This window comes from Myotis yumanensis, unplaced genomic scaffold (assembly GCF_028538775.1).
Source record: "Myotis yumanensis isolate MYYU_CA2020_CCGP unplaced genomic scaffold, mMyoYum1.0.hap1 SCAF_7, whole genome shotgun sequence".
NCBI classification, from domain to species: domain Eukaryota; kingdom Metazoa; phylum Chordata; class Mammalia; order Chiroptera; family Vespertilionidae; genus Myotis; species Myotis yumanensis.
In genome coordinates this window covers 49,358,547-49,383,274 of record NW_027223758.1, presented here as the reverse complement: position 1 = coordinate 49,383,274, position 24,728 = coordinate 49,358,547, and the positions used below count along the sequence as shown (strand labels likewise).

Here is a 24,728-nt window from a genome sequence, read left to right as displayed (position 1 = left end):
TTTTGCATATGAAAGGCCCGGCCCTTTGTAATCTGAAAATAACTTAACAAACTGCCCCAAGGCCCCAGGGCAACTTGCATTGCTTTACAGCTGGCTTCTGCTGGGTAGCCTCAGATAAAGGCTAGATTAGCACCTCCTTAGATCCAAGAGCCAGTGTACCCAGTGGTCAGAGTGGGACCATCCAATTACAACTCCTCAGATCTATAAGGGACATATGCAGGGGGCAGACTCAGTGAGCACCAAAGCCCCACTGAAGCAAGTCTTGCCCCATAAGGGTGTCTTCAGCACAGAAGTTCTCCCATGGTAGACACAGCTGATTCTCACAGTCAATTGGCCTGGAGGTCAAATCCTTCAAGTTTTACCTACAACAATCAACGCTTAACTACAACAAGACTGTGCACAAAGCCCACAAGGGGGTGCACCAAGAGTGTCTACCTCAGGTAATTGGGACACTTAGCACAGAAAGCCACTCTATTGACACAGCGAAGCATAAAAAATGCCGAGACAAAGAAACAGGACACAAATGACAGAAATGGAGGAAAGCAAACTACTGGATATAGAGTTCAAAACCACACTTTTTAGGTTTTTCAAGAATTTTCTAGAAACCGCCGATAAATGTAGTGAGATACTCAAGAAATCTAGTGAGACCCTCAATGTTGTGATAAAGGACCAACTAGAAATTAAGCATACACTGACTGAAATAAAGAATATTATACAGACTCCCAACAGCAGACCAGAGGATCGCAAGAATCAAGTCAAAGATTTGAAATACGAAGAAGCAAAAAACACCCAACTGGAAAAGCAAAATGAAAAAGGAATCCAAAAATACGAAGATAGTGTAAGGAGCCTCTGGGACAGCTTCAAGCGTACCAACATCCCAATTATAGGGGTGCCAGAAGAAGAGAGAGAGCAAGATATTGAAAACCTATTTGAAGAAATAATGACAGAAAACTTCCCCCACCTGGTGAAAGAAATAGACTTCCAAGTCCAGGAAGCGCAGAGAACCCCAAACAAAAGGAATCCAAAGAGGACCACACCAAGACACATCATAATTAAAATGCCAAGAGCAAAAGACAAAGAGAGTATCTTAAAAGCAGCAAGAGAAAGAAAGTCAGTTACCTACAAGGGAATACCCATACGACTGTCAGCTGATTTCTCAACAGAAACTTTGCAGGCCAGAGGGGAGTGGCAAGAAATATTCAAAGTGATGAATACCAAGAACCTACAACCAAGATTACTTTATCCAGTGTTACAGTAATAAGTTTAGTTAGTATAAGATAGTATAATCAAATTTCATTTCTTTATTAGAGTGAATTTTAAACTTTACTTAGAAGTGAAACTTAACTTGTGTGTGTGTGTGTGAGACCCTGATAAGTAACTTGTAATGCCCTGCAAGCTAACTCCTGACCAATAACTCCCAGCAATAACTCCCAGCATGTTAACTCCTGATAAGAAACTTGCAACCCCCTGCGTGTGCATCCTGATAAGCCCAGAAGGCCACTGGAACACACTGGCAAGAGACACTGAAGAAGCCTGTTATAGTAATAAGTTTAGTTAGCATAAAGTAAACTCCATTTTTGTATAAGCAATAAGTTAGCATAAAGTAGACTCACTTTGTATTAGCATAAGTTAGCATAAGTAGACCCCATTTTATTCTTAGACCAAAACTTGTAAACAACTCCAAAAATAATATGTATGTATGATTGATAAGCTTTGAACATGGTCACAACTTTCCCGCCTGAGTGTATACCTAGATAACAGGGCAGCACCCGTGTATGGCACCCGATATGAGACACTGAAGACGCCCAGCTTCAAGGATTTAAGGAGAGCAAATCTGCTGAGGTTCAGACGCTTGTCTGCCCTCCACAGATAGGATGCTCTCCTCCCCCCTGGAAACTGCCGGACTGCGAAACTGCCATTCTTGCTCTGCCTGAGCCCAAACTGCTAGAGGCCTCTCTTCGAGTCAAGAGACCGAGCTCATTGCTGCAGCGTATTTCTGACGACCTCCATGTGTCTCCTCTGTCGGCGAGTGTCTCCGGGTGGCCTGCCAAGGACTGAAACCCATCAGCTCTCTGGTAAATAAACCTGTGTGATTTCTTGCATTGTTTATCTCCTGTGTCTCTCTCTCTCTTCTTAGTTTTTGGTTAAGCTCGGCCATATTAATTAATAGTAAGTACCCTCTGACGTTTGTATTGGTATATCCGAATGAAACGAATTGGGTCACCTGTGCTTATGTTCCTATAGATAATTGGAACATCCAGCAAAGCTATCATTCAGAAGTGAAGGTCAGATAAAGAGCTTCACAGATAAGAATAAGCTAAAGGAGTTCATCACCACTAAACCAGTATTATATGAAATGCTGAAAAGTATCCTTTAAGAAGAGGAAGAAGAAGAAAAAGGTAAAGATACAAATTATGAACAACAAATACACATCTATCAACAAGTGAATCTAAAAATCAAGTGAATAAATAATCTGATGAACAGTATGAACTGGTGATTATAATAGAATCAGGGACATAGAAAGGGAATGGACTGACTGTTCTTGGCGGGGAAGGGGGTGTGGGGGGTGCGGGAAGAGATTGGACAATAATCGTGCACCTATGGATGAGGACATGGGGTGGGGAGTGAGGGCGGAGGGTGGGGTGGGAACTGGGTGGAGGGGAGTTATGGTGGGAAAAAAGAGGAACCAATGTAATAATCTGAACAATAAAGATTTAATTAAAAAAAAAAAACTGAAGCCTTTGACAGTGTTCAGAGAAAAAAAAAAAAGAAACTAAGATCTCCTCGGCTCAGGACCCCTTGCTATTTATTAACACAAATTGTCCTAAGGCAAGGTGGAGATATACACTTCAAAGGGTAGAGTTAGGTACAGAATCCATTGTCAGATTTGAGGAAATGCCTCCGGCTGTTCAGGTGTTTGGCCAGTAGGAGGCAATAACATGTAGATTAAGATGCCCTGAGCTGACTGTCAGGTTGGGGGAAATGCCCTTCAGCAGCTTCAGATGATTCAGCCCTTGCTGACATGCTGGAATTGGCTTCTGGCAGGATGGATTTATTTAGGTCTTTAATTCTGTTCAATAATATTTTATAGTTTTCAGTGTAGAAGTATTAAATTTGTTGTGTTAAGTTTACTTCTAAGTATTTTATTCTTTTGGAAGTTATTATAAATAAAATTATTTTTCTTAATTTTTGGGTTGTTCATTGCTAGTGTATAGAAATAGAACTGATTTTGTATATTGACTTTGTATTTTGCAACCTTGCTAAAGTCTTTTCTTTGCTCTAATAATTTCTTTGTGGATTCCTTAGGATTTTCTATATGTAAGGTCATCTCAGCTGCAAATAAAAATAGCTTTACTCTTCCTTTTTAACCTGGATGCCTTTTATTTCTTTTTTCTTGACTAGTTACTCTGAATAAAAGTTTCTATACAATATTGAGCAGAGGTGGTGGTGGTAGACATTCTTTTCTGCTTCCCTGCATCTGTAATTAAGACCCCTATTTATTAAACTGTGCAGAGAAAGCAGAGTTCAAATCCATGTTGCTCTGCTATTGGAAATGGAACATGAATATACCTTGTTTCAATCCTCCCACTTTTAAATGCTATAAAATATTTATTAGCTTTCTATTTTGGCATTGGGAAGATAAGTTAGAATTCGACAGTCCCCTAAAAATTAAATATTATGTAATTTTATAGGACAAAGTTATGGGTATGATTAGGAAAATCCCTAAGTGTGGCATGAAACATCAGGTCCTAACCATTTTTCCTGGTTAGAGATCAGAATTATTAATAAGTCCTGATCTTTATTTTTAAATGAGACAGGCTGATGTCCAGGCGACTTTCCTGGAAGACACACAGAATGCTTGCCTGCCCTGAGGGACCAGAGAGAAACATCCATTGGTTGCCTTCCGCATGCACCTTGGGCACCCTGACCAGGGACTGAACTCAAAACCTGAATATGTGCCCTGACCGGAATCGAACCTGCCACCTACTTGTACACGGGATGACGCTTCAACTAACTGAGCAACACAGGCCAGGGCCCCAGTTTCTTATCATTGAAGATTGTTCATCTTAGAAATATTTTTTTTAATTCTTTATTAGTTAAGGTATTACAAATGTGTCCTCATCCCCTCATCTTAGAAATATTAATGAAAAGTTATTTCCATTATTCCTCTATCCTGTCACCTGTATTTAGACCTTGACACCTCAAATCCATATCTAAAACCTTGATGCCTGGATAACTACGGAAACCTCTCAGCTGGTGGAACTGCCTCCACGATTTCTACTTTTGGTCCATTTGGCCCCCTGTCCACCAGGAGCTGTCACCTAGGGTGGAAGAAGGCAGCCACTGTTACAATCTTGGCCAGGCAGGCTTAGGTATGGGCTAGTGGGGTCTCAATTAAATATCCACACCTCTCTTTCCCCCCACTCTCTGATTTCCACAGCAACCGGAGCCAAGGGCCTGGAAGGCTGGAAGGTACAGATCACTTACTGCAGAGGTTGGCTGAGGGGGGAGGGGGAGTGAGGAGCAACTCAAGAATAACCAACAGACTAGCAGCCCCCTTCCCCTTCCTATCCTCCCCTCAGAGCTAATTTCCTCACCTATAATTTCTCATTCCCCTTCTTTTGACAGACTGCCTCTGAATCCTTGCCTTTTTGCATGTAGTGTTTTCTCTGGCAGGAATCCCTTTACTCCATTCCTTTGCCTGGCAAATAAACTCCTACTTATCTTTCACGATTTGTTCAAAGGTCATCTCTACAAATGCAAAGGAAGCAAGGCCCTAAGAATAGTTATTACAAAGAAAATTAAGGTCAGATGCTTAATTCCCCACTTACTAGTTGATGCAACCTTGGGTGAGGCACTTCTTTGATTTTAAACCCCCACCACCACCCCCTTTTTTTTTTTTTTGCAAAATAGGAATGGGAATAGCTGCCTTGACATCCCTTTCCCAGGAAACTGAAAAGGTCAGTGAGATAAAATGTTCTCTAAAATGCAAACCATTTTACAAATTCAATTTTGTCCTTGCCTTCCCATTGCTTAGAATGTTTCCCCTCTTTGTTCACGTCTGTCAGTGCAAAAGTCAACTTTGGTGTATTCAAATACGAATCCAAACCTTTACCCGGCCCCCCTTTACCCAATTTTACTTCTGCCTGCAGCTCCCTTTTCTGCTCTCTTATCTCCTTTTCCTCATTTCTCCCCTCTTGTGGCTTGCTTGTTTATACTAAACTTATCCGACACACTGCTTGACTTTTGGAGGTACATTACATAGTTAAAAAAGGGTAAGCCATTTAGTAACGCGGAGTAAGGGAATCAAAACAAAACAAAACAAAACAAAACAAAACAAAACTTTGCATTCTAAACTGTAAAGTTCTGGGTCCCGAGAACCCAGATTGGCAGGGTCATAAGCGAATCCCCGCAGAGCGAGGGTGCATGGCTGGGCTGGGGTTCTGCCAGGAGCCCGCGCTCAGACGCGGGAACCCAGGCGGGCGGGCGCGGTGGCAGGCCCGGAATTCCTGGGCTGGAGCACGGCTGGGCCTAGAACTACAAGTCCCGACGTGCCCAGCGGCCAAAGCCGGTTCCACCTCTGCTTGCCTCCTCATTCTTTCCGGTCCCTACCTGCGAGACAGCTGTCTGTAAACTGCGTGGTAGTCATTATCGAAAAACCCGCAAGCTCCTCTTGGGACGCAGGGCCGGGAGCAGCTCGCGGAATGGCTCTCACTGGTCGGGTAGTTCGCCCCGGAGTAGCGGAACCCGCTGTCCCACGGCCCGAGTTTCCGGGGGGACAGTCATCGTGGCCGGACGCTGTGGCGCGGCGGTTTAATTCTCCGGCGGCGGCTGGTGGAGCGGGACGCGATGGTTTTGACGGGGCTCATCAGGAAACTCGGTAACAGTCAGAGTCGCCCTCGCTGGATTCGTCCTCCTGTCGTTGCCACTGGCTGAGAATGGCCGTGTCACGTTTCCTTTCTGGTCCCAGCTTGGCTAGGGCAGTCCCCGGGGGCCCCTGTCGGACTTGGTGTCAACGCTGCAGTGCGTGGCCCGAGAGCACCAGCGGCCCAGCTGGTGGAAGCATTGGTTTCTCTCTGTCCTGCTGACCCCGCCGACCCCGCCCTCTGACCCTGCGCCCCCTCCCCTCCCCTCCCCCCGGTCCTGCGTAACCACGGCCTCGGGGCAGGTTGCGGGTGGGCGGCTCGGGGCTGGGGGCTTGGGGGAGTCGAGACCGGCTGCGAGCGGCGTGTCCCCGGCAGGTCACCAGCTGGCGGAGATCCGCGAGCGCGCCCTGCGGACCGTGCTCTGCAAGGTGGAGCTCAACCTGATCGGCGCCGCCGACCTGGCCCAGGACCGGCTGCTGTTCGTGCACCTGCTGCAGTGGTTCAACTTCCCGTCCGTCCCCATGAAAGCAGAGGTGCTCAGCCTTCTGAACCGGCTGGTGAAGGTACGAGCATCTTGACATAAGGAGTCGGAGGAGCGAGTGTTTCTTAGTCATTGTACTGGAGCATTTGTTGGAAAGTTCATATAAAAGGTTTTTGAAAAACAGCCGGGGACGGTGCATTTTCACTCATTTGGTTATATGGCAACGTCTTCTTTTTTCTTTGATTTGTGATGTTAAATCTCACCTTGTCGCCACTGTGCTCTGAAGTGACACAGATCTTCTGAGTTCTGGTGGATTCTGGGTTTGGGAATCATCGGGGGCGGTTAATAGCTGTCATTGTTTTTCCTTGTGTTCTGTTATTTGCATGTTAAAAATTGGACGGGTCCCTATGACAGAGGACTCGTTTAGAGATAATGTTACAGACCACAATTAATAAATCTCACAAGGGGTGTTAAATTCCTTTCCTATATTTGTTTTTCAGATCTATGTTCCTCAGTGTATCTTGAGAATAGTTAGTTGCCAGAGTCAGATGTCAAATTGCAAGTTTAACCGTTCAAAACTGTCAATCGCTGTGTAGTCTTGGGTGATTTTTTTAAATGTGTGTTTTTATTGATTTCAGAGAGGAAGGGAGAGGGAGAGAGAAATATCGATGATGAGAGGGAATCATTGATTGGCTGCCTCCTGCACGCCCCACACTGGGGATGACCCCGAACCTGGGCATGTGCCCTTGACTGAATCGGACCCAGGACCCTTCAGTCCACAGACCAACACTCTATCCACAGAGCCAAACTGGCTAGGGCGAGGGTGATTCTTACTACTTTGCATCCTTTGGAGGTAGGAGAGATAGGGTGAATGTCAGTGGACAGAAGTAATAAGTAGGAATTATAGTGTTCAGTGTCTGGGTTTTTCTCTCGTAGGTGTTATTAAGTGTTTTATGTCTCTGTACACCTATGTCCTGTTCATCGAAGTTCTTTACTTTTGGGTATTTCAGTGCGAGATTTAGTTTTTAAAAAAGGAGCATCTGGTATACCCAAAGTGCTGTAAGATGAAGTCTAGAGACTTTGACATATACTGTTGTTCACAAGGCACTCTTCTCATGCTTTCAGTATTCCCCAGCAGTCCAGCATTTGGTTGATCTTGGTGCAGTCGAATTCTTATCTAAACTTCGTGCTAACGTGGAGCCAAATCTACAGGCTGAAATCGATGGCATTCTGGATGGACTTTTTATTCTTCCTTCAGAAGTCCCTGCACTGTGCTCTGCATCTTACCAGACCGATCAGATTGGTAACTCTTTGGAATCATTCTGATGCATTCGGTTAAACTATAAATATATTGGTACTAGTGTTTAATTCTAAGGAAAGGAACCTTAGATTAAAAAAAAAAATATCCCCCCAACTTATTTTTCTTGTGTTAACTTACATGAGCTTGACCTTTTTTCTCTCCTCTACTGTCACTCAGAGGAGGATACATTTGTATTTATTGTGTTTTTAAAAATATGTTTTTATTGATTTCAGAGAGAGGAAGGGAGAGGGAGAGAGAGAAACATCAATGATGAGAGAAAATAATCTATTCACTGCCTCCTGCCCGGCCTCCTACTGGGGATTGAGCCTGAGCCTGAAACCCGATTTGTGCCCTGATCGGAATTGAACTGTGACCTGGTTCCTGAGTCCATGCTCAACTACCAAGCCACACTGGCTGGGCTGTATTTATTGCTTTTTGGGGGAAGGGGCCTAAAAGATTTTCTTTTTCTAAGACCAGTTTGACACATTATTTCTTTAACAATAACAGAATTTTTTTTGAGCACTTGTTATCATGAGCTAGAGATTTTTCTCAATGTTTTACACTTGCATTTTTGGACTGTTTTTCATGTGGGGATATGTTAATATCTGCCCTAGCTCACAATTCCTTTATGGGGTCCAATCAAAATGAGCTGCGCATGGTATAGTGTATAAAATCAGAGTCAAAGAGACATGGATTTCAGTCCCAGTTCTGCCATTAATTTTGTCACCTTGGCTAAGGTTCTTAACAGCTCCAGCCTTTAGTTTTCTCATCCCAAAATTGGGACAGTGAGAAAGAACATCTTATAACATTATTGTGAGGATTAAATGAGACAGTGCCTGAAAAGAGCTCAGCATGAGGCCCGACATCTATTAGCTGTAGAGCTGTTGGTGGCTCTATTTGTGTTCTTGCTATTTTATGCCCAATAGAGTGCCTTAAATATGGAAGGCATTTGAATTGATTCAAAGGAAAAAAAAAAGGCCCATAAAATTTATGTAATGGAGTGGTAAAAGTATAAAAAGTGTTTCTGCTACCATATTTTTCTCTGTATCAGTGCTGTACTGCTGTTGCTGTGACTGTTGGTATCACTGTTAACAAGAACAGTGGTAAATGCCATTTATTGGCTTTTTGCATGATTGTGATTTTTAGCAACAGATTTTACAATTTCTGTCTAAGCCATAACAAATAATGTAGAATCTTAAATTGTGAATTTTCAAGGTAGTTCCTTACAGATTAGGTTAGAAGTATGGTCTAAGGCAAATTTTCAATATCTGTATTAATATTAAGAACTACTGTTGTGAAAACATCAAACAGAAAATTAGAAAATTTAGTTTTAGCCTTTTTCTCATTCTCATTGTCATTGCATCTGCACTGCTGAATATGTAATCATGTGATAGAATCATGAAAGGCATTGAAAGAGAGTGCTTGACCTCTTTGACTTTGACAACTTTTAAAAAATATATTAATGAAAATTGTAATGGCCAGGAACTATGTAATTGGAGCACAAGAGAAGAAGGAGATGGACTTAGAAGCAGAGATGAACAGTTCTTGAATAAACACTTTGTAGCAGATTCTTCATGTACATTGTAGATATTTTCATTCTAACAAATATATTAATGGTAAAAGAAAAAGGGAGAAAAAAAACCCCTCAATTTGAAATTGGCTCAACATTCACATTTTTTTACCTCTTTAGGAAGACAGACTATTCAGAGAAAAAAAAACTGGATTATCTTCCTAGTCAGAGAAAACAATAATTGAAACGAGTACCTTTCACTTGTAGCAAATAATGAATCAGAAATAATAATACATGCAGTAATATCTATTTTCTTTTCAGAATTGCCACAGCCACCTGAAATCTTAACAGGATATTTTCCTCAAGACAGAAGTCATTTCCAGCAGATGGAAGTGCCTCCAGCACCCGTGGGTGAGTACATGAAGGGAAGCAGATCCTGCTGACCTGGTTCAGCAGAAATTAATGTACTTTTACGTATTGTTGTGAAGACACATTGTGTTCACACTCGAATGTTTCAGCACCAAGCTGAGTGTTTCAGTTTCCTCAAACTAGTTTAGGATGTAGAGTCTAAATGGTAACATTTCATGTTATTTAACTGCATTTGAGCAACTGCATAGGTGGGTGGTAATGGTAACAGTAGTATTTGCATTGCTTGTTGGACACAAACCCTTCATCAGAGACTGTGCTGTGCACTATGCATTCCTCATCTCATTCTCCAGCTCACTCAGTGTACCGTCTGTCGAGTCACTCAAGCCAAGACTCAGCGTCTTCTTCATTTCTTTACTTATCTTTATTCCAGCATCCACTGATTCTAGAGTTCTGTTTAGAGATCTCTTCTGGGTCTTTTTGTGTCTGGCTGTGTCCTTCTCTGCTCACATGCCACCTCCTTAAAGAGACCTTCTTGAGGACTCTAGCCAGTGAACACTTTCTGTTTAGTTTTCTTCCTAACACATATCATGATCTGAAGTTATATGTTTATTTCCTTCTTGTTTCTGTCACAATAAGCTTAGTGATAGCTGCAAACACTGCTTTATCCCCCTGTGCAGAATGATGCCAACAATGTATTAGGCACTCAGTGTATACTCTGCATAGGTGAATCCTCATGAGGACTCAATGAGGTTATTATCAGTGTCCCCATTTTACTGATGAGGACACTGAGGCTTAGAAAAGATGAAACCTTTATCCTAGGTGCCCCTGGCGGTTAGGAATGGTTAAGTAATCAAGTGCTTCACATTTTATTGCCTGTGTGGTTGGAAAAAATGTGTGTTCTAGGATATATCTGCTGACATGGGGATTCAGTTGAACTTAGTTTGGATGCTTGTTATTCAAAAGGTTCCTTAGAGATTCTCAAGTTGAATAATAGCATAAGATAGAACAGAAAACTTGTTCAGCTGTTAAAATACTTCATCTTCCCTTTCTGGAAAAATTTTGTTAGGCTTATAGGGAGCTTTGGATTTGAGATGGTAGTCCTTTGTGTGTGTGGCTGAGAGGCTTAAATGAGTGGCAGTGAGAGGTGTCTGAAGGGAGCAGAGCGTAGTACTTGGGTGAAGCTGCTGAAAACAATAGGGACACTTGTGGTGGGAATGCTTTTGGAGGTGAGTTGCAGCCTGTGGATTAGTGGTCTGTCTTGTTTTGGACACATTTTTATGTGCAGTGTAAGCCTATCCTTCCCTCTACCCACCTCTTGCTTTTCCCTGAGAAAGCAAACCCTGCTTTTATGTTAGCACTTTTAAAAGACGCAATTGTGCTTTATTTGTGAAGTTAATAATTACCTGAATTTAAAGAGTCCATGCTCTTTTCAACGCATTAGGAAGAAGGACTGTTTATCATTTGGAAGGGCTTTTGTAGGTACTACTTCTCAGTGTTGCTACCTTAACTTGTACTATATAAAATCTGCTAAAAAATGTTAAGAGAATAGATCTTCAATGTTCTCACCACAAGAAATAATTGGTAATTATGTGAGAGGTTGGAGAGGTTAACTAACTCTACTGTGATAATCATTTTGCAGTGTACGTGTATTAAATCATCATGTTTTATACCTTAAACTTATACAGTTTTAGATGTCAATTATATCTCAATAAACCTGGGAAAATAAGCCTATTAAAAAATAGTTTGAACAGTGGTAGTTTAAAATTGTGTTGGTTTCTAGTATTTCTTTTAATCTTCTTTGAGGTTGAAGATATTTGATTTTCAACCTTATAGTTTTGAACTCATCTTCAAAGAGGTTTAAACACCTAACACCATTTAGGATATTTAAACATGACTAATTAGATATAGTATGTGATTGTTTTATCATTTTAAATTTCTGTAATTAAAGGACTCCAAATATCAGTTCTTTTTATGTTAAATTTGTGGTTTGTGTTCCGGTCAAGAGTAAAATAGAAAATATAATTGAAACTAAATGTCATGGAAGCAGCCGGGGAGAGGTCAATGGGGGAAAAGGGAGACTCATGTAATACTTTAAACCAGTGGTCGGCAAACTGGGGCTCGTGAGCCGCATGCGGCTCTTTGGCCCCTTGAGTGTGGCTCTTCCACAAAATACTGACTTCTGTGCATGGGCCACAAAGTTTCAGTTGCACTGTACATGTGCGCCCGTACGTGGTATTTTGTGGAAGAGCCACACTCAAGGAGCCAAAGAGCCACATGTGGCTTGTGAGCCGCAGTTTGCCGACCACTGCTTTAAACAATAAATTTAAATAAAAAAAAAAGAAACTAAATGTCATTCAGTATGGGTTTGTGTTTAATGCTCTTCTAATTATAACCTATGAGTTCTGTTTAAAATATGAAAAGTGTGCTCTGTTATTTATCTTGAGGGTGAATACATTTGCAGCTGGCCTTGTTTGGTGCATTGTAGGTTCCTGTATATGTAACTTCATTTGGGGACTTAGTTTAAAGGTGAGTCTGTCAACATTGTCTTCTTTGATGGTGTAAGTTGTGCTCTTCCATTACCAGCGACTCAGACTGCGAGGTGTTTGAAGTTTTCTACATTTCCTTGGCTACCCCTGACCACAACTGACAGACACGTCCTCTCCTCTAATGAAAGGTACAGTGCCTGATGTGGTTCAGCTATTTTTGCTTCACTTCTAGCCTTGCACCTGGTAGTTATTACTATACAAGTTCAGTAGGAAGAAAGATACAAGTGGCTGTGAATGGAGTAATGGGACGATATGAATGATTTTCAGTATTTCAGAATGTAAGCCAGAAAATTCCTGTTTGCCTCTAATCAGGCTGCACATTGTGGCTGAAGTCTCGTGTGCTCATTAGTCATCTCTGATTTACCAGTCTCCCATTGACCATTGCTGTGTCTTTGCTTAATGAAAATGGAGAAATTAAGCAAAAATGCAGTCTTTTTAGTAGACAATATATTTATTTCAAATTGGGCTTAGGGATAGGTTAGGGACCACTGATCTTATGTAATGGATGTTAATTGGTCATTACCCCCAACCCCAACATAGGCAGTTGATATATAGAAATTGAGAGAGTATATTAATGTCTAGTTTCTTTTTTCTTTTTTTCTGAAACTCTAATTTCTGTGAATACTACAACAAATGAATAGTGTGTGTGTGTGTGTGTGTGTGTGTGTGTTTGCGTGTTTGTGCGCGCGTGTGCGCGCGCACACACACACACACATCTGGAAAATAAAGACCAACTTGCTAGCATTAGGGCCAGAGACAGGAAGATGCTGTGAAATGATTTTTGCTGATGGCACTTCTGAGGCCTCAGTAAATTCTCTTAGAACAACATATTGAAGAGGTAGCTGCACATGGGAAAAGGGCAGGACGGACATGATCTGGCAGTTCTGAGTCAGTCCCTAAGGGAGAAAGATGCTGTCCAGTGCACACCTATGGGTGGGGGATGGTGGATGGTGGACTGGAGCTGAGCTGAGAGAGGAGGGTTAATATCTTGGGGGTTGGTTTCTTGGGGTGGACGGTGAACCACTGCTACATCCCTAGGAGGGAGAATGTTGTCTGAGAACTTGAGAGATATCCTCTGTACAGGATAAGAGGGGCCTTCCAGCTTGAGTCACCTAGAATAGAGAAGAGCAGTAAAGAGCCTAATTCCTATAATTAAACTCTATAGTTACTGTTATTTTTTTCTGTCTTATTTCTTAATTCACATAACAGATGTCATTGAATTCTGTGCCCTTTGACCTCCTTAATGTCATTTAGTAGCATTGTGATAGGCTCTGGGCATGCCATCTTTAGGAGGGTCTAGTGGGGGTACAAAGCACGCAGTTGACATAGCAGCAGGTACAGCTGTGGTTCTCAACCTTGGCTGCACATTAGAATCACCTGGGAATCTTTTTAAAATCCTGATTTCTGGGTCTCATCCTCTGGTAATTCTGTTCCTTTGTTACTAATGTTGTGGCCCCACCCCATAACAAAGAAACAGAATTTCTGGAGGATGAGGCCCAGAAATCAGGATTTTAAGAGGATTCCCAGGTGATTCTAATGTGCAGCCAAGGTTGAGAACCACTGAGATACAGTCTAGGGCTGTGGAAGAAGCACCTGCCCACAGTTGTTTATTGTTTAGGGACCAGATCAAGGAAGGCTTCCCAGGGGAAGTGATGTCTAGGCTGAGACCTGGAGGATGTGAGTAGAGTCATTTGCTACTCAGTGACTTACAATCGGGGTAGGTAAACTCTTTCTAAAAATAAATAATGCTCTTTTGTAGCTCTCTAAGAAGTAGTAACCACACTTTGATCTGGAACACCTGTGAACTATTGAAGGATGTTATCATGCAAGATTTTCCTGCTGAGATTTTCCTTCAAAGGCCGAAAATTGTTCAGGTGTGTATCCTCTTTAATTGTTTTAGGTTTTGAAATAGAGAACTTTTGGGAGGAAACAAAATTTGCAACATAGCAGTCCTTAGGAAAGACTTGTGCACTATCGTATTTAAAGGATAAAGTGTTTAAACCGCTTGTTCTTCGACTTATTTGGATAGTGATCGTTCTTCTGATAGGAGGTAGTCTCATTTGACACACGTAGTCCAATTTGGCCTCTCTGAATTTACCACTTCTGTGTCACCTAAGGGGTGAATGCTAGTAGGCTTTGGAAGTTGAGGTTAGGCAGCAGGAACCCTCCTCTCTCTGATGATCTGGTATGTGTTAGGCACAGTGCTGGATGCTGAGGAAATGTGATAGCGAGCAGTGAAGATGGGTTCTTTGCAGTCTGGTCTGTTGCTTCTACAGCAGAGGCCTTGGGACCCAGGCTTGCACAGTAGAGGCATTGGGATCCAGGGCTGGGATTGGGGCATATCTGCGCTCCACAATCACAGGGCTGAAAATCATGCCAGTGAATAATGGCAGCTATTAATCCATACTATGGCTGCTGTCAGATGATAGCAGAGGAAAAGCTATTAATTACCAAAACGTAGTAAACTGATTTAGCTTTTTGAGATGTGGAAACCTTGATGTGTTTTTTAAAAAGTACTGTGAAACTTCATGTCCTGAATGGGGAGTAATACTTAATACCTGTGTGTTCTCTCAGAATAGGTGCTTACCTAACAGATTTTAGATGTAAGCAACACTGACCATTCTATTCATATTTAATTTTATTTTGACCCTTATTCTTGCATTATGCCAAATGACTTTTGCCCATTTCTGTTCCTTGTCTTACAAATATTTGGCAGCTTATTTCCTTTGATTATTCATTTACCCTTCCTTCAGCTTCACATCCTCCTTTGAAGTTGAGCACTTGGTTTCCATGATAATTTTTATGGTTCTTCTTCATTTCAGAGCCTTTTCTCTCTGCTGAAGCTGGCCTTCGGAGGTGAGGGGACACCTCGCTTAGCACTGCAGTCGGTGTCCTGCTTGCAGCAGCTGTGTATGTGTTTACGACACAGACTTCACTTCTACCGAGATCCAGGCTTTTTCTCTAGCAAACAAGGTGTTTATGTTTATTTATCCATTAGTCACTGGTGGTCTTTGCAGATTCTTCTGAGAAAGAACCCCATTATACATACTGTTAGGGATTATTGTATGTACATTGTCACAAGCTAAATTCCCATTCCTCATTCCTCAGCTAATGATCACCTTGGTGAGGGGGAGGGGGGAAAATGGGGCGATAAGGACACATATGTAATACCTTAACCCAGCGGTTCTCAACCTGTGGGTCACGACCCCTTTGGGGGTCGAACGACCTTTTCACAGGGGTCGCCTAAGACCATCGGAAAACACATATATAATTACATATTGGTTTTGTGATTAATCACTATGCTTTAATTATGTTCAATTTGTAACAATGAAATTGGGGGTCACCACAACATGAGGAACTGTATTAAAGGCTTGCGGCATTAGGAAGGTTGAGAACCACTGCCTTAATCAATAAAGAAAAAAAAAAAGAAAACAAAGTGTTGTTGGAAGCCAGGGACTAGGATTCTGAGCCCGGCTGTTTGGGTATTTTAGTAAATTATGTTGTGTTAATAAATTGTTTGGGTTGAAAATACTGATTTTTATATTATGACAACTATTTTTATGCAACTATTGATGTTGTCAGAGTTTTATATCATCGTAGTGCCTGACTTTTCATGGAAAAAGCACCACCTAATGGACAAATATAGTACTAGGCTGGCCTTCTCAAAACTGTTTACAAATTACTGGTAGTATGTCAGTGCACGTATACCGTATGCTTTGAAAGTCGAATACTATCTTAGAGTGATTGGTGATCATGCTTCACCGTTAATCTCTCCTGCAGCCCTTGGTAACCTCTAGTCCAGTGATTTTTGCCAATCTGACAAAAAAAGGGGTATAATTTTGATTCATTCACATAGGATGGCTGTTGTTGTGTTAGCTGTTGTCATTTTTTTATTTGACAATCTAAGGGAAAAGAGGTTAGTGCCCCTAACTAAGTAGTCAGGTAGTACATGTTTTAAAATTTTTTGTGGCACACTGGTTGAAAATCGCTGCTCTAGAATACTGAATTTGTGTATTCTAAGTACAAGTGTAATCCATACAATTGGAACCTGGCTTATTTCACTTAGCATAATATTTTGAAGGTTCATCCACATTGTAGCATATTCCAGGACTTCCTTTTTATGACTAAACAATTTTCCATTCTATATATATACCACATTTTGTTTATTCACTCATGTGCTGATGGACTCTTATGTTCTTACCTTTTGTTATTGTGAATAATGCTTCAGTGAACATTGGTATATCTGTTCAAGCCCCGTTTTCAATTCATTTGGGTGTATATCCGAGAGCAGAATTGTTGGGTCATATGTTAATTCTATTTTTCACTTTCTTAGGAACCGCCACACTATTTTCCACAGTGGCTGCACCATTTTACATTCCCACCAACAATTTATGAAGTTTTCAGTATCTCCATATCTTACCAACACTTGTTATTTTCCTTTTTTTAATCATAGTCATCCTAGTAGGTGTGAAATGGTACCTCATTGTGGTTTTGATTTGCATTTCCCTCCTGACTATTGATTAATGACTAGTGATTCCCTGGTGACTCTTCTTATGCTTATTGGCCTTTCATATATCTTATTAGAGGCCCAGTGCACAAATTCGTGCATGGTTCGGGTCCGTTGGCCTGGCTGGCAATCGGGGCCACAGGAGGTTGGCCAGCTAACCCTTAGGGGGCTGATTGGGGCCGGCCGGCTGCGGGGAGGGGCCATGGGAGGTTGACTGTGGGAGCGCACTGACCACCAGGGGGCAGCTCCTGTGTTGAGTGTCTGCCCCCTGGTGGTCAGTGTGCATCATAGCGACCAGTCATTTGGTTGCTTAGTCTTTTATATATATAGATTTGGAGAAATGTTTGTTGAAGTCCATTGCCTAACTTTAAATTAGTTTTTTGTTGTTGAGTTTTAGGAGTTTTTAATATATCTTGGTTATTAAATCCTTATTAGATATAAAATTTGCAAATACTTTCTACCATTCTGTAGGTTGTCACTTTTTTCATAATGTCCTTTGTTTGTTTTAATTGTGAGGAAGTCCAGTTTATGTTTTCTTTGGTTGTTTGTGCTTTTGGTGTCATTTAAGAATCCATTGCCAAATCCAAGGTTATGAAGATTTATTTATCCCTATATTTCTCTTTTAGCTTTAGGATTTTAACTCTCATATTTAGGTTGCTGATTCATTTTGAGTTAATTTTTGCCTGTGGTTTGAGATGGGTTTCTTGGGGAGTTTTCAGCAGGGAGTGTGTGATCTGATGTTCTGCCTTGGCAGTCTTATGTCAGAAGTGAATAGTGTTGGCCAGAAGGCTTCATATAATCAGGCTTGATAGAAACCTAGATGTGCTGAGTGAATACTTGCAGAAAAGATTGACCTTTGTTTTTTTTTTTTTTACCCTTACAGAAGCATTCCTACTACTTTAAATTTGTTAGAAATATTACATAATCAGTAATCTGTCTCTACTAAGGGATAATTTTCTTCTTTTTTCCCCCCCTGCAGATACAGTTTCCCAAAATTCCTCTTTGTCTTATTGCTATGAAGTAAGAGTTACTCATCATTCTCAGAACCCTTCTCCAGGAAGCAGCAGCCCCCGGCCTTCTGTGGTTGGACGCACAGGCCAGCGCCCTAGAGGAGATGGCCAGGATTGGGATGCAGTGTCGTCCAGGTGATTGTGGGAAAGCCTGGTTAGCTTGTGTGTGTGTTTTAATTTCACAGGGAGATCATTATTTTTCTCTGTCTTCTCCTTTGTAACATTAGCTCAGGTATCGCCTTGGGTTAAACCAGTGGCTTTCATACCTTTTTGGTCACGACCCACAGAAAGATATAAATATTATATTGCAACTCTGTACTCAGAACACAGGCATACACTCCGCTTGTAGATTTTCACTCCTGAGTGTCAACTTCCTCATGGGGCCTTTCAGAGCTTGAGAGAACTTGGCTTATTTCCATATTTTTGGAATGTTTGGGATATGGAAATTGAAGAAGTGACAGAATGTGTTAAATTTGGGGAATTCTGTCAGGTTCACTTGTGGATGACATTAAAAGTAAAAAATTTTAGGGTCTTTGCAAATGTAGGTTCAGGCCTACTATACATATTTATCCCCACCCTACCACTTTACACCCAAAGTAAGGATCTTTTTATAAAGAAAGCCAACAGAGATGGGATGTTTCATCTTTTGGTGTATTTTCAAAAACATTATGTGATGTTGAATGTACTAACTGAAGTAGTCTATTTCTCATGTTTTTCTGTCATTTTCTAGCATTCTTCAATTGTTAACATTGGCTTACTTAGAATATTTGGTGGAAATCACAGAAAATCTAGTCAACTATATGAACTATCTAGTTTTGACTTTATGAGTTGATTTCAGAAGAACTTTGCAATGAATTTTTGAATTTTCCTGTTTTCCTTAAATGAACGGGCTATCTTTGCTAATGCTGATTGCTACTGTAAGAATGTTGATACATTTCTAGAACATCAGTTTGAAAAGTCAAATAGAAAGGCATTTTTGGTTTCATTTGCAATTTTGAGCCATGTTGATGGAATTTAATGTCATGACTTTGTCAGGGTTTCTCCAAATCCGACCAGAACTGTTGTTACATGAAGCATTAGACTCATGTCCAATCTGAGGCTCCCAGTGCACCCATCGCAGAAGTGCAGTCCATCTGTGTGTGGGCCGTCTCCTTATTCAGGGATTGTTCTGTTTGTTTCACAGCGGGAGTAGCAGTCATGCACTCGTGAACTCCAGGATTTCCGTCCCCTCACCTCTGGATGTGGCACACATCGACCTGCCCGAGCTGGAATCAGAAGACACGCTGCAGCTGCAGTTCCAGCAGCTCAGCCTTCCCCAGTTCTGTGTCTGCCTCCTGGAGTCCACAGTGCCTCTCTTGAGAACAGGTCTGTTGTTTGTGAAATCATAGTTCTTTTTATGTAACCTGTGATTGTTTTGACTGTTTTCTGATATTCTTATTTTTCTTTTTTTCATCTTCTGTCTATGCTGGGACCTTTAGAATCTGCATTTATTGGGAAACAAATTCCTAAGAAAATATGGCCTTTATTATTTCTCAATTAAATGTGGTGCCATGGAGTATCACCTTCCATCTGTGGCTATTTGTGCACAGGCTTCACTCTGTGTGGCTGCTTTAAATGTAATCACTGAGAAATCCATGCAACTGCAGTCATTTAGAGAGGGTGAGCCGCACCAATAGACCAGGATAAAAAAATCTCTGGCTCTTGCTTTTTAGGAACTTTTTGATTTGCTCTCAGTTCATTCTTGTTACTCAGTGGTTACTTCAGCTATGAACATGTTAGAAACACACCTACAACTGGATTCTTACCTTTGCAATAATTTTTCCCAAAATAAAAAACCCAGACAAATAACAAAACTAAAAAACCCCAAACATTTAATATTTTCTTTCCAAGGTACTAGGTAAAGTTGCAAAGGTGTATTGTAATATACACTGGAATGCAGTTGTAATGTTAGTGACGAGTGATGGAAAGATACCAAAGTGGTGAGTGGCGGATAGCCTAGCAATCAAACAACAGTTACTGCGAGTTGAGCTGCTTGGTTTCATGTGCATTATTTCATGCTCTCCTCAAATCAGCCCACTTTATCCTTCCATTGTGGTAGTTACTGCTTCTATCCCCATGTTACAAATCAGGAGTCGTTCAGAAACTTATCCGAGGTCAAACAGCTAAGAACAGACTTGATCCAAAGTTCTTCTGAAAGCAAAGTCCACTCTCTGAAGCACTTTGCATTTTGAAGGTAAAGAAAGATTTGGAAGCAATAATGATTTTTATTCTCTAAATCTATACATTTTCAGTAATTGATAAAGTTGTTGAGATATAAATAGAAGATTAATAAGTTTTGCCTTTTTTTCATTTATACTGGCTGAGTAAAGGACGTATCACATGCTAATGGTTCTTTAAGTCCTGTGGTTACTTTTTGCCTGCTTGAGTGTGATGGGGAGCAAAGTGGGAGGTAGGTATTGTTTGGAAAGCATTCAAATTTTTATTTTATCCTGAGGAAGACTGTACACCTAACTTCTGATGGAGTGACTTTGCTTCCGGGAGTTAGGATACATAGTAATTCAGGTACCAATAATGTGGTGAAGGAAAATCTGAACCTGGCATTAGAAAGTGTATATGTTTATCTTCATGGTGTACTGAGAAGAACAGTTTTAGATTTAATGATATTGCATTTAACCTTTCCTTAATTTGCTGTAAAAAGTCAGATTGATAATTATAAAGCTGTATCTTGGTACATAAAATTTTCTAAATGTTCTCTTGCCCTTTTGTGGTAAATTATTGCATAATTTATAATTGTTCAATATCATAAGAGATTTCTAAAAGAACTTTCTCAAGCTGTTCTGATGAAACGATTAATCTTCTAGACCCTAATGATCTGATAGTTTACTTTTATTAATTAGAAATTGACCTTTGGTCTGTGGACAGGAAGGCGGAGGAATGTCCGCCTCACTTAGAATTGTGGATTCCCTTTGTTGTTATGGCTGTATGGAGAAGGACATGACGCTGGTGGGTGCGGCTCCGATGGCACAGTTCCTTTGGGAATGTTTTTAGAGTTTACTAGTAATGTGAGCATAGGCTTGAGAACCTATTTTAGATAGAACTTCTTCAAGTTTCTTCAGCTAATGCCAGCATGGACATTTATACTTCAGTTACTCCAGTCCAAGCTTAGCTTCCCAGGCAGCTTCTGTGCAGGAAATACAGTTTATGACGAGGCTTAAGCCTTCTGGTACTAATCCTTAGAAAAACCTTAGAATGTGTTTTCTAAACTGCCCTGGTGCTTTGTAACATGTTCCATGTGACATGGATGGTCTCTGAATTTGAAAAATTAGTTGAATCTGTCTCACAATACTTGTAGTTAAATTACTGCTACGCTCTTCTTGAGTATCTTTCCCACTACGAGCACATTTGATTCGTCGTAGTTAAATAGCATATGATTAGACCATAAGTCTTTAATGGTGGTTGTCGATTGTGGCTTCCCTGTTTATCTCTTTCAGCAGTTCTAAAAGCATATAAGATATTAAAGAGAAACAGGAATTTGGGGGCATGACTAGAAGATTGAGCAATATGGCATTCAGCTATTGATTTGAAAGTTAATTTTTTTCTTCCCTTTCTCCTGGCTGTTTTTCTAGGTAGCAGACAGATGATAATAAGAGTTCTGGAATTGCTTGCGGAGGATTTGATACTTATTGGTGAAGCAATTTCAGTAGATATCTGGGACGACAGCAGTCTTTTTGCTATAGATATGGTGAGAATCAATTATTTCTTTGGGATTTGGGTAGTAGCATTTTATTTTATTTTGGTCCTTTAAAGCTGGCATCATTGTCTCATTAGGCTTTGAATTTCTTTCTTTTAGACACAGCAGTCCCAGGCTTATTTTGTGCATAGTCTGGTACAGGCCATTTCTCCAGAGATTCTGGTTTCTTTTAATGGAGGAGTATATATCAAGACCAAAACAAGCCATTAGGGCTGCTTTTTGCACATTTCTTATCATTTTTTTCATGAGGGTGTGTGAATATATTTATGTAGGTCTTAACAGCTTTAATAAAGTATAATTGACATATAATAAGCTGCACATGTTTCTTAAAGTTTGTTGCTGCATTTTGACATATGGATACACCCATGATATAGATTAGCTTGTATTTTTTAGAATTTTATATGAATGTATTCTTTATATGAATTTATATGAATGTTTGTATGCTTTTTTTTGGTCTCTTTTTTCCTCCTTTGGTTTGATTACTTTGAGATAGCCATATTGTTGCATTTATTAGTTAATTTTATTGTTGGGTGCTTTGTTTTTTGCTATTTGTATTTTAGTAGGGAAAATATGGCATTACATTTTATTTTCTTAGAAAGAAATCTGTTGATTAAGTAATATTTTGCATGAGTAATCAATACATATACAAGAGCCTTAAAAATGTTATATTGTAATATAATGTTTAAGACATCTATGAACTACCAGAGTGTTTCCATGTAATTATAAATTGTATCCTTTTTTACATTTCAATGTCATAAATCATTTGTCATTTTATATTATTTACTAGAGGCCCAGTGCACGAAATTCGTGCACAGTGTGTGTGTGTGTGTGTGTGTGTGTGTGTGCGCGTGCACGCGCATGCCTTAGCCCAGTCTGTACCCTCTCCAATCTAGATCCCCTTGAGAGATGTTCTACTGCCCTCTCACGATACAGGACTGCTGGCTCCAAACCACTCATCTGCCTGCCTGATTGCCCCTAACCTCTCTGCCTGCCAGCCTGATTGATGCCTAACTGCTCCCCTGCCGGTCCGATTGCCCCTAACAGCCCTCCCCTGCCGGCCTAGTCGCCCATAACTGCTCTCCCCTGCAGGCCTGGTCAGCCCCAACTGCCCTCCTCTGCTGGCCTGGTCGCCCCTAACTGCCCTCCCCTGCTGGCCTGGTCACCCCTAACTGTCCTCCCCTGCAGGCCTGGTCCCCCCCAACTGCCCTCCCCTGTTGGCCTGGTCGCCCCCAACTGCCCTCTCCTGCAGGCCTGGTCCCCCTCTCAACTGCCCTCCCCTGCAGGCCTGGTCCCCCCCAACTGCCCTCCCCTGCAGGCCTGGTCCCCTCCAACTGCCCTCCCCTGCAGGCCTGGTACCCCCAACTGCCCTCCCCTGCAGGCCTGGTTCCCCCCAACTGCCCTCCCCTGCAGGCCATCTTGTGTCCACATGGGGGTGGCCATCTTGTGTGTTGGAGTGATGGTCAATTTGCATATTACTTTTATTAGGATTTAGCTGTTATCAGATAATCTTGCTTATCTTGAAGAACTATGTTCTATATTTTAATGTAAATTGTAACAGTATTTATTGCATTGTCAGAGAAGTGGAAGCAAAATGTATTAGTTATAAAAATATATATTGATTCATAGGTATGAAAGTTTTTTTTCTCTTTATGTTGTTTTGACTTAGGTCTGTGTTTTATTAAACTTTACTATATGCTGCCTGAAATCCTTGTGAATAGAGGTTAGAACATGAAAACAACAACAAAATACTGATGTTTACTTAATATCAATACCCATTTGTAAAACTCCAAAACTTTCTTTTAAAAACAAAAATTTATTGAAAAGAGAAACAAATAGCCGAAACCGGTTTGGCTCAGTGGATAGAGCGTCGGCCTGCGGACTCAAGGGTCCCGGGTTCGATTCCGGTAGGGGGTATGTGCCTTGGTTGCGGGCACGTCCCCAGTGGGAGGTGTGCAGGAGGCAGCTGATCGATGTTTCTCTCTCATTGATGTTTCTAACTCTCTATCTCTCTCCCTTCCTCTCTGTAAAAAATCAATAAAATATATTTTAAAAAAAAGAGAAACAAATATTTTACAATTGGTATAATATATTGTTCAAATCCTTCAATTACTTTATTTATGAAATAGGTATGATAGTTCTTAATCTTAGTTAATCTTTAGTACTTAAGGTTACCGTACTACTTTGTAGCACTTTTAGAAGATTTTCACAGATTGAGGGATTTCAACAGTGAGTTTTTCCTTAGATGTGTGAAGACTGCTTTACCAGTTGCTTCTTAAATTAACTTAAATTTTGTTGGCCAGAACATTTATCTGTAAAAGTTAGTCGTTCACTTTTAACTTTTGGCTGCTAGTCTTTTATGATTCAGTGAATTATTTTTACTTTAAAGGTTAAATCTGTTATATAAGTGCCAGTTGGTATGTTAGAAATGTTCAATAAAACAGTATTGTTTGAAATCATATATGATCTACTTGTTTAAAAGAATAAATGCCTCAGGAAAAATCTCAGTACCTTGGCTATCTATAATAATAAAAGCATAATATGCTAATTAGACTAGACAGCTGAACCACCTTCCGGAAGTCCTTCCTGACGAAGCCAGGGCTGCGAGGGCCGAGCCCCTTGCACGAATTTCGTGCATCAGGCCTCTAGTATATTAATAAAAATAAACAGTTAAGTAGGATTACTTAATGTTCTACTTTTGCCAAGTTTAAAAAGAAAGATAGAAGAAATGTTTTTGTTGACTCATTAAAGGAACAAAATGATAAATGTGTTGTTACCAATTCAGAAATTAAATACCTGAGGAATTAAATCTCTAGATCTTTCCCAATAGTGTTAATAGCAGTCATGTCTAGAACTCCATCACTCAGGTGTATGCATAGCAAAAAAAAATCTCCACAGTTGAATATTTTTTAGTTCACTTGAAGTAAATAAAGAAAAACTATTTTTATTGAAATTGTTATATTTTGTTAAATAAAAAATTCATTGATAAGCACAGTAAAAGTTAGATTGACCTGAAGTGTGTCATCTCTTTGCTTCCCTGTGAAGCCAAGTCTGTTTCCTTATTCACACGGTAAGTTAGGTCCAGGGAGAAAGGAGCTTCACTTCCTGCCACATAACCCCAGATGGTGGGTTCTGTTCATTTTTGCCTTCTCTGTCACTCCTTCTCTGTCATCCCAATTCCACTGAAAACATTCTTTTCTCTTTCTCTACGATTCATTGCTTCTAAATTTCCACCAGACCTGCTGTGAGCTGGTAACTTAGATGCCCGGGCTTGTGGGAAGACTTGATGATTGGAGTTCAAGTGGGCTGAGAGGGTTGAGAGCGAGCTTCATACCCAGTGAGGACTCACTGCGGGGGGATGGATGAGACTGTGGATTTGTAACTGGGTTA

General features: G+C 40.8%; 1 protein-coding gene across 2 annotated transcripts in view; it reads left to right on the top strand.

The window, feature by feature from the left end:
* The first annotated feature begins 5,837 nt into the window (after positions 1 to 5,837).
* RTTN (rotatin) overlaps positions 5,838 to 24,728 on the top strand; it is a 113,105-nt gene continuing 94,214 nt past the window's right edge. For both annotated transcript variants that reach the window (XM_070420448.1, XM_070420447.1), the window contains exons 1-10: positions 5,838 to 5,881; positions 6,243 to 6,430; positions 7,474 to 7,651; positions 9,480 to 9,569; positions 12,111 to 12,201; positions 13,833 to 13,947; positions 14,896 to 15,046; positions 17,560 to 17,725; positions 18,774 to 18,955; positions 21,217 to 21,332. In XM_070420448.1, the coding sequence (XP_070276549.1) occupies positions 5,851 to 5,881; positions 6,243 to 6,430; positions 7,474 to 7,651; positions 9,480 to 9,569; positions 12,111 to 12,201; positions 13,833 to 13,947; positions 14,896 to 15,046; positions 17,560 to 17,725; positions 18,774 to 18,955; positions 21,217 to 21,332 (1,308 nt within the window). In that variant the 5' untranslated portion in view covers positions 5,838 to 5,850. The remainder of the gene's footprint in view (positions 5,882 to 6,242; positions 6,431 to 7,473; positions 7,652 to 9,479; positions 9,570 to 12,110; positions 12,202 to 13,832; positions 13,948 to 14,895; positions 15,047 to 17,559; positions 17,726 to 18,773; positions 18,956 to 21,216; positions 21,333 to 24,728) is intronic.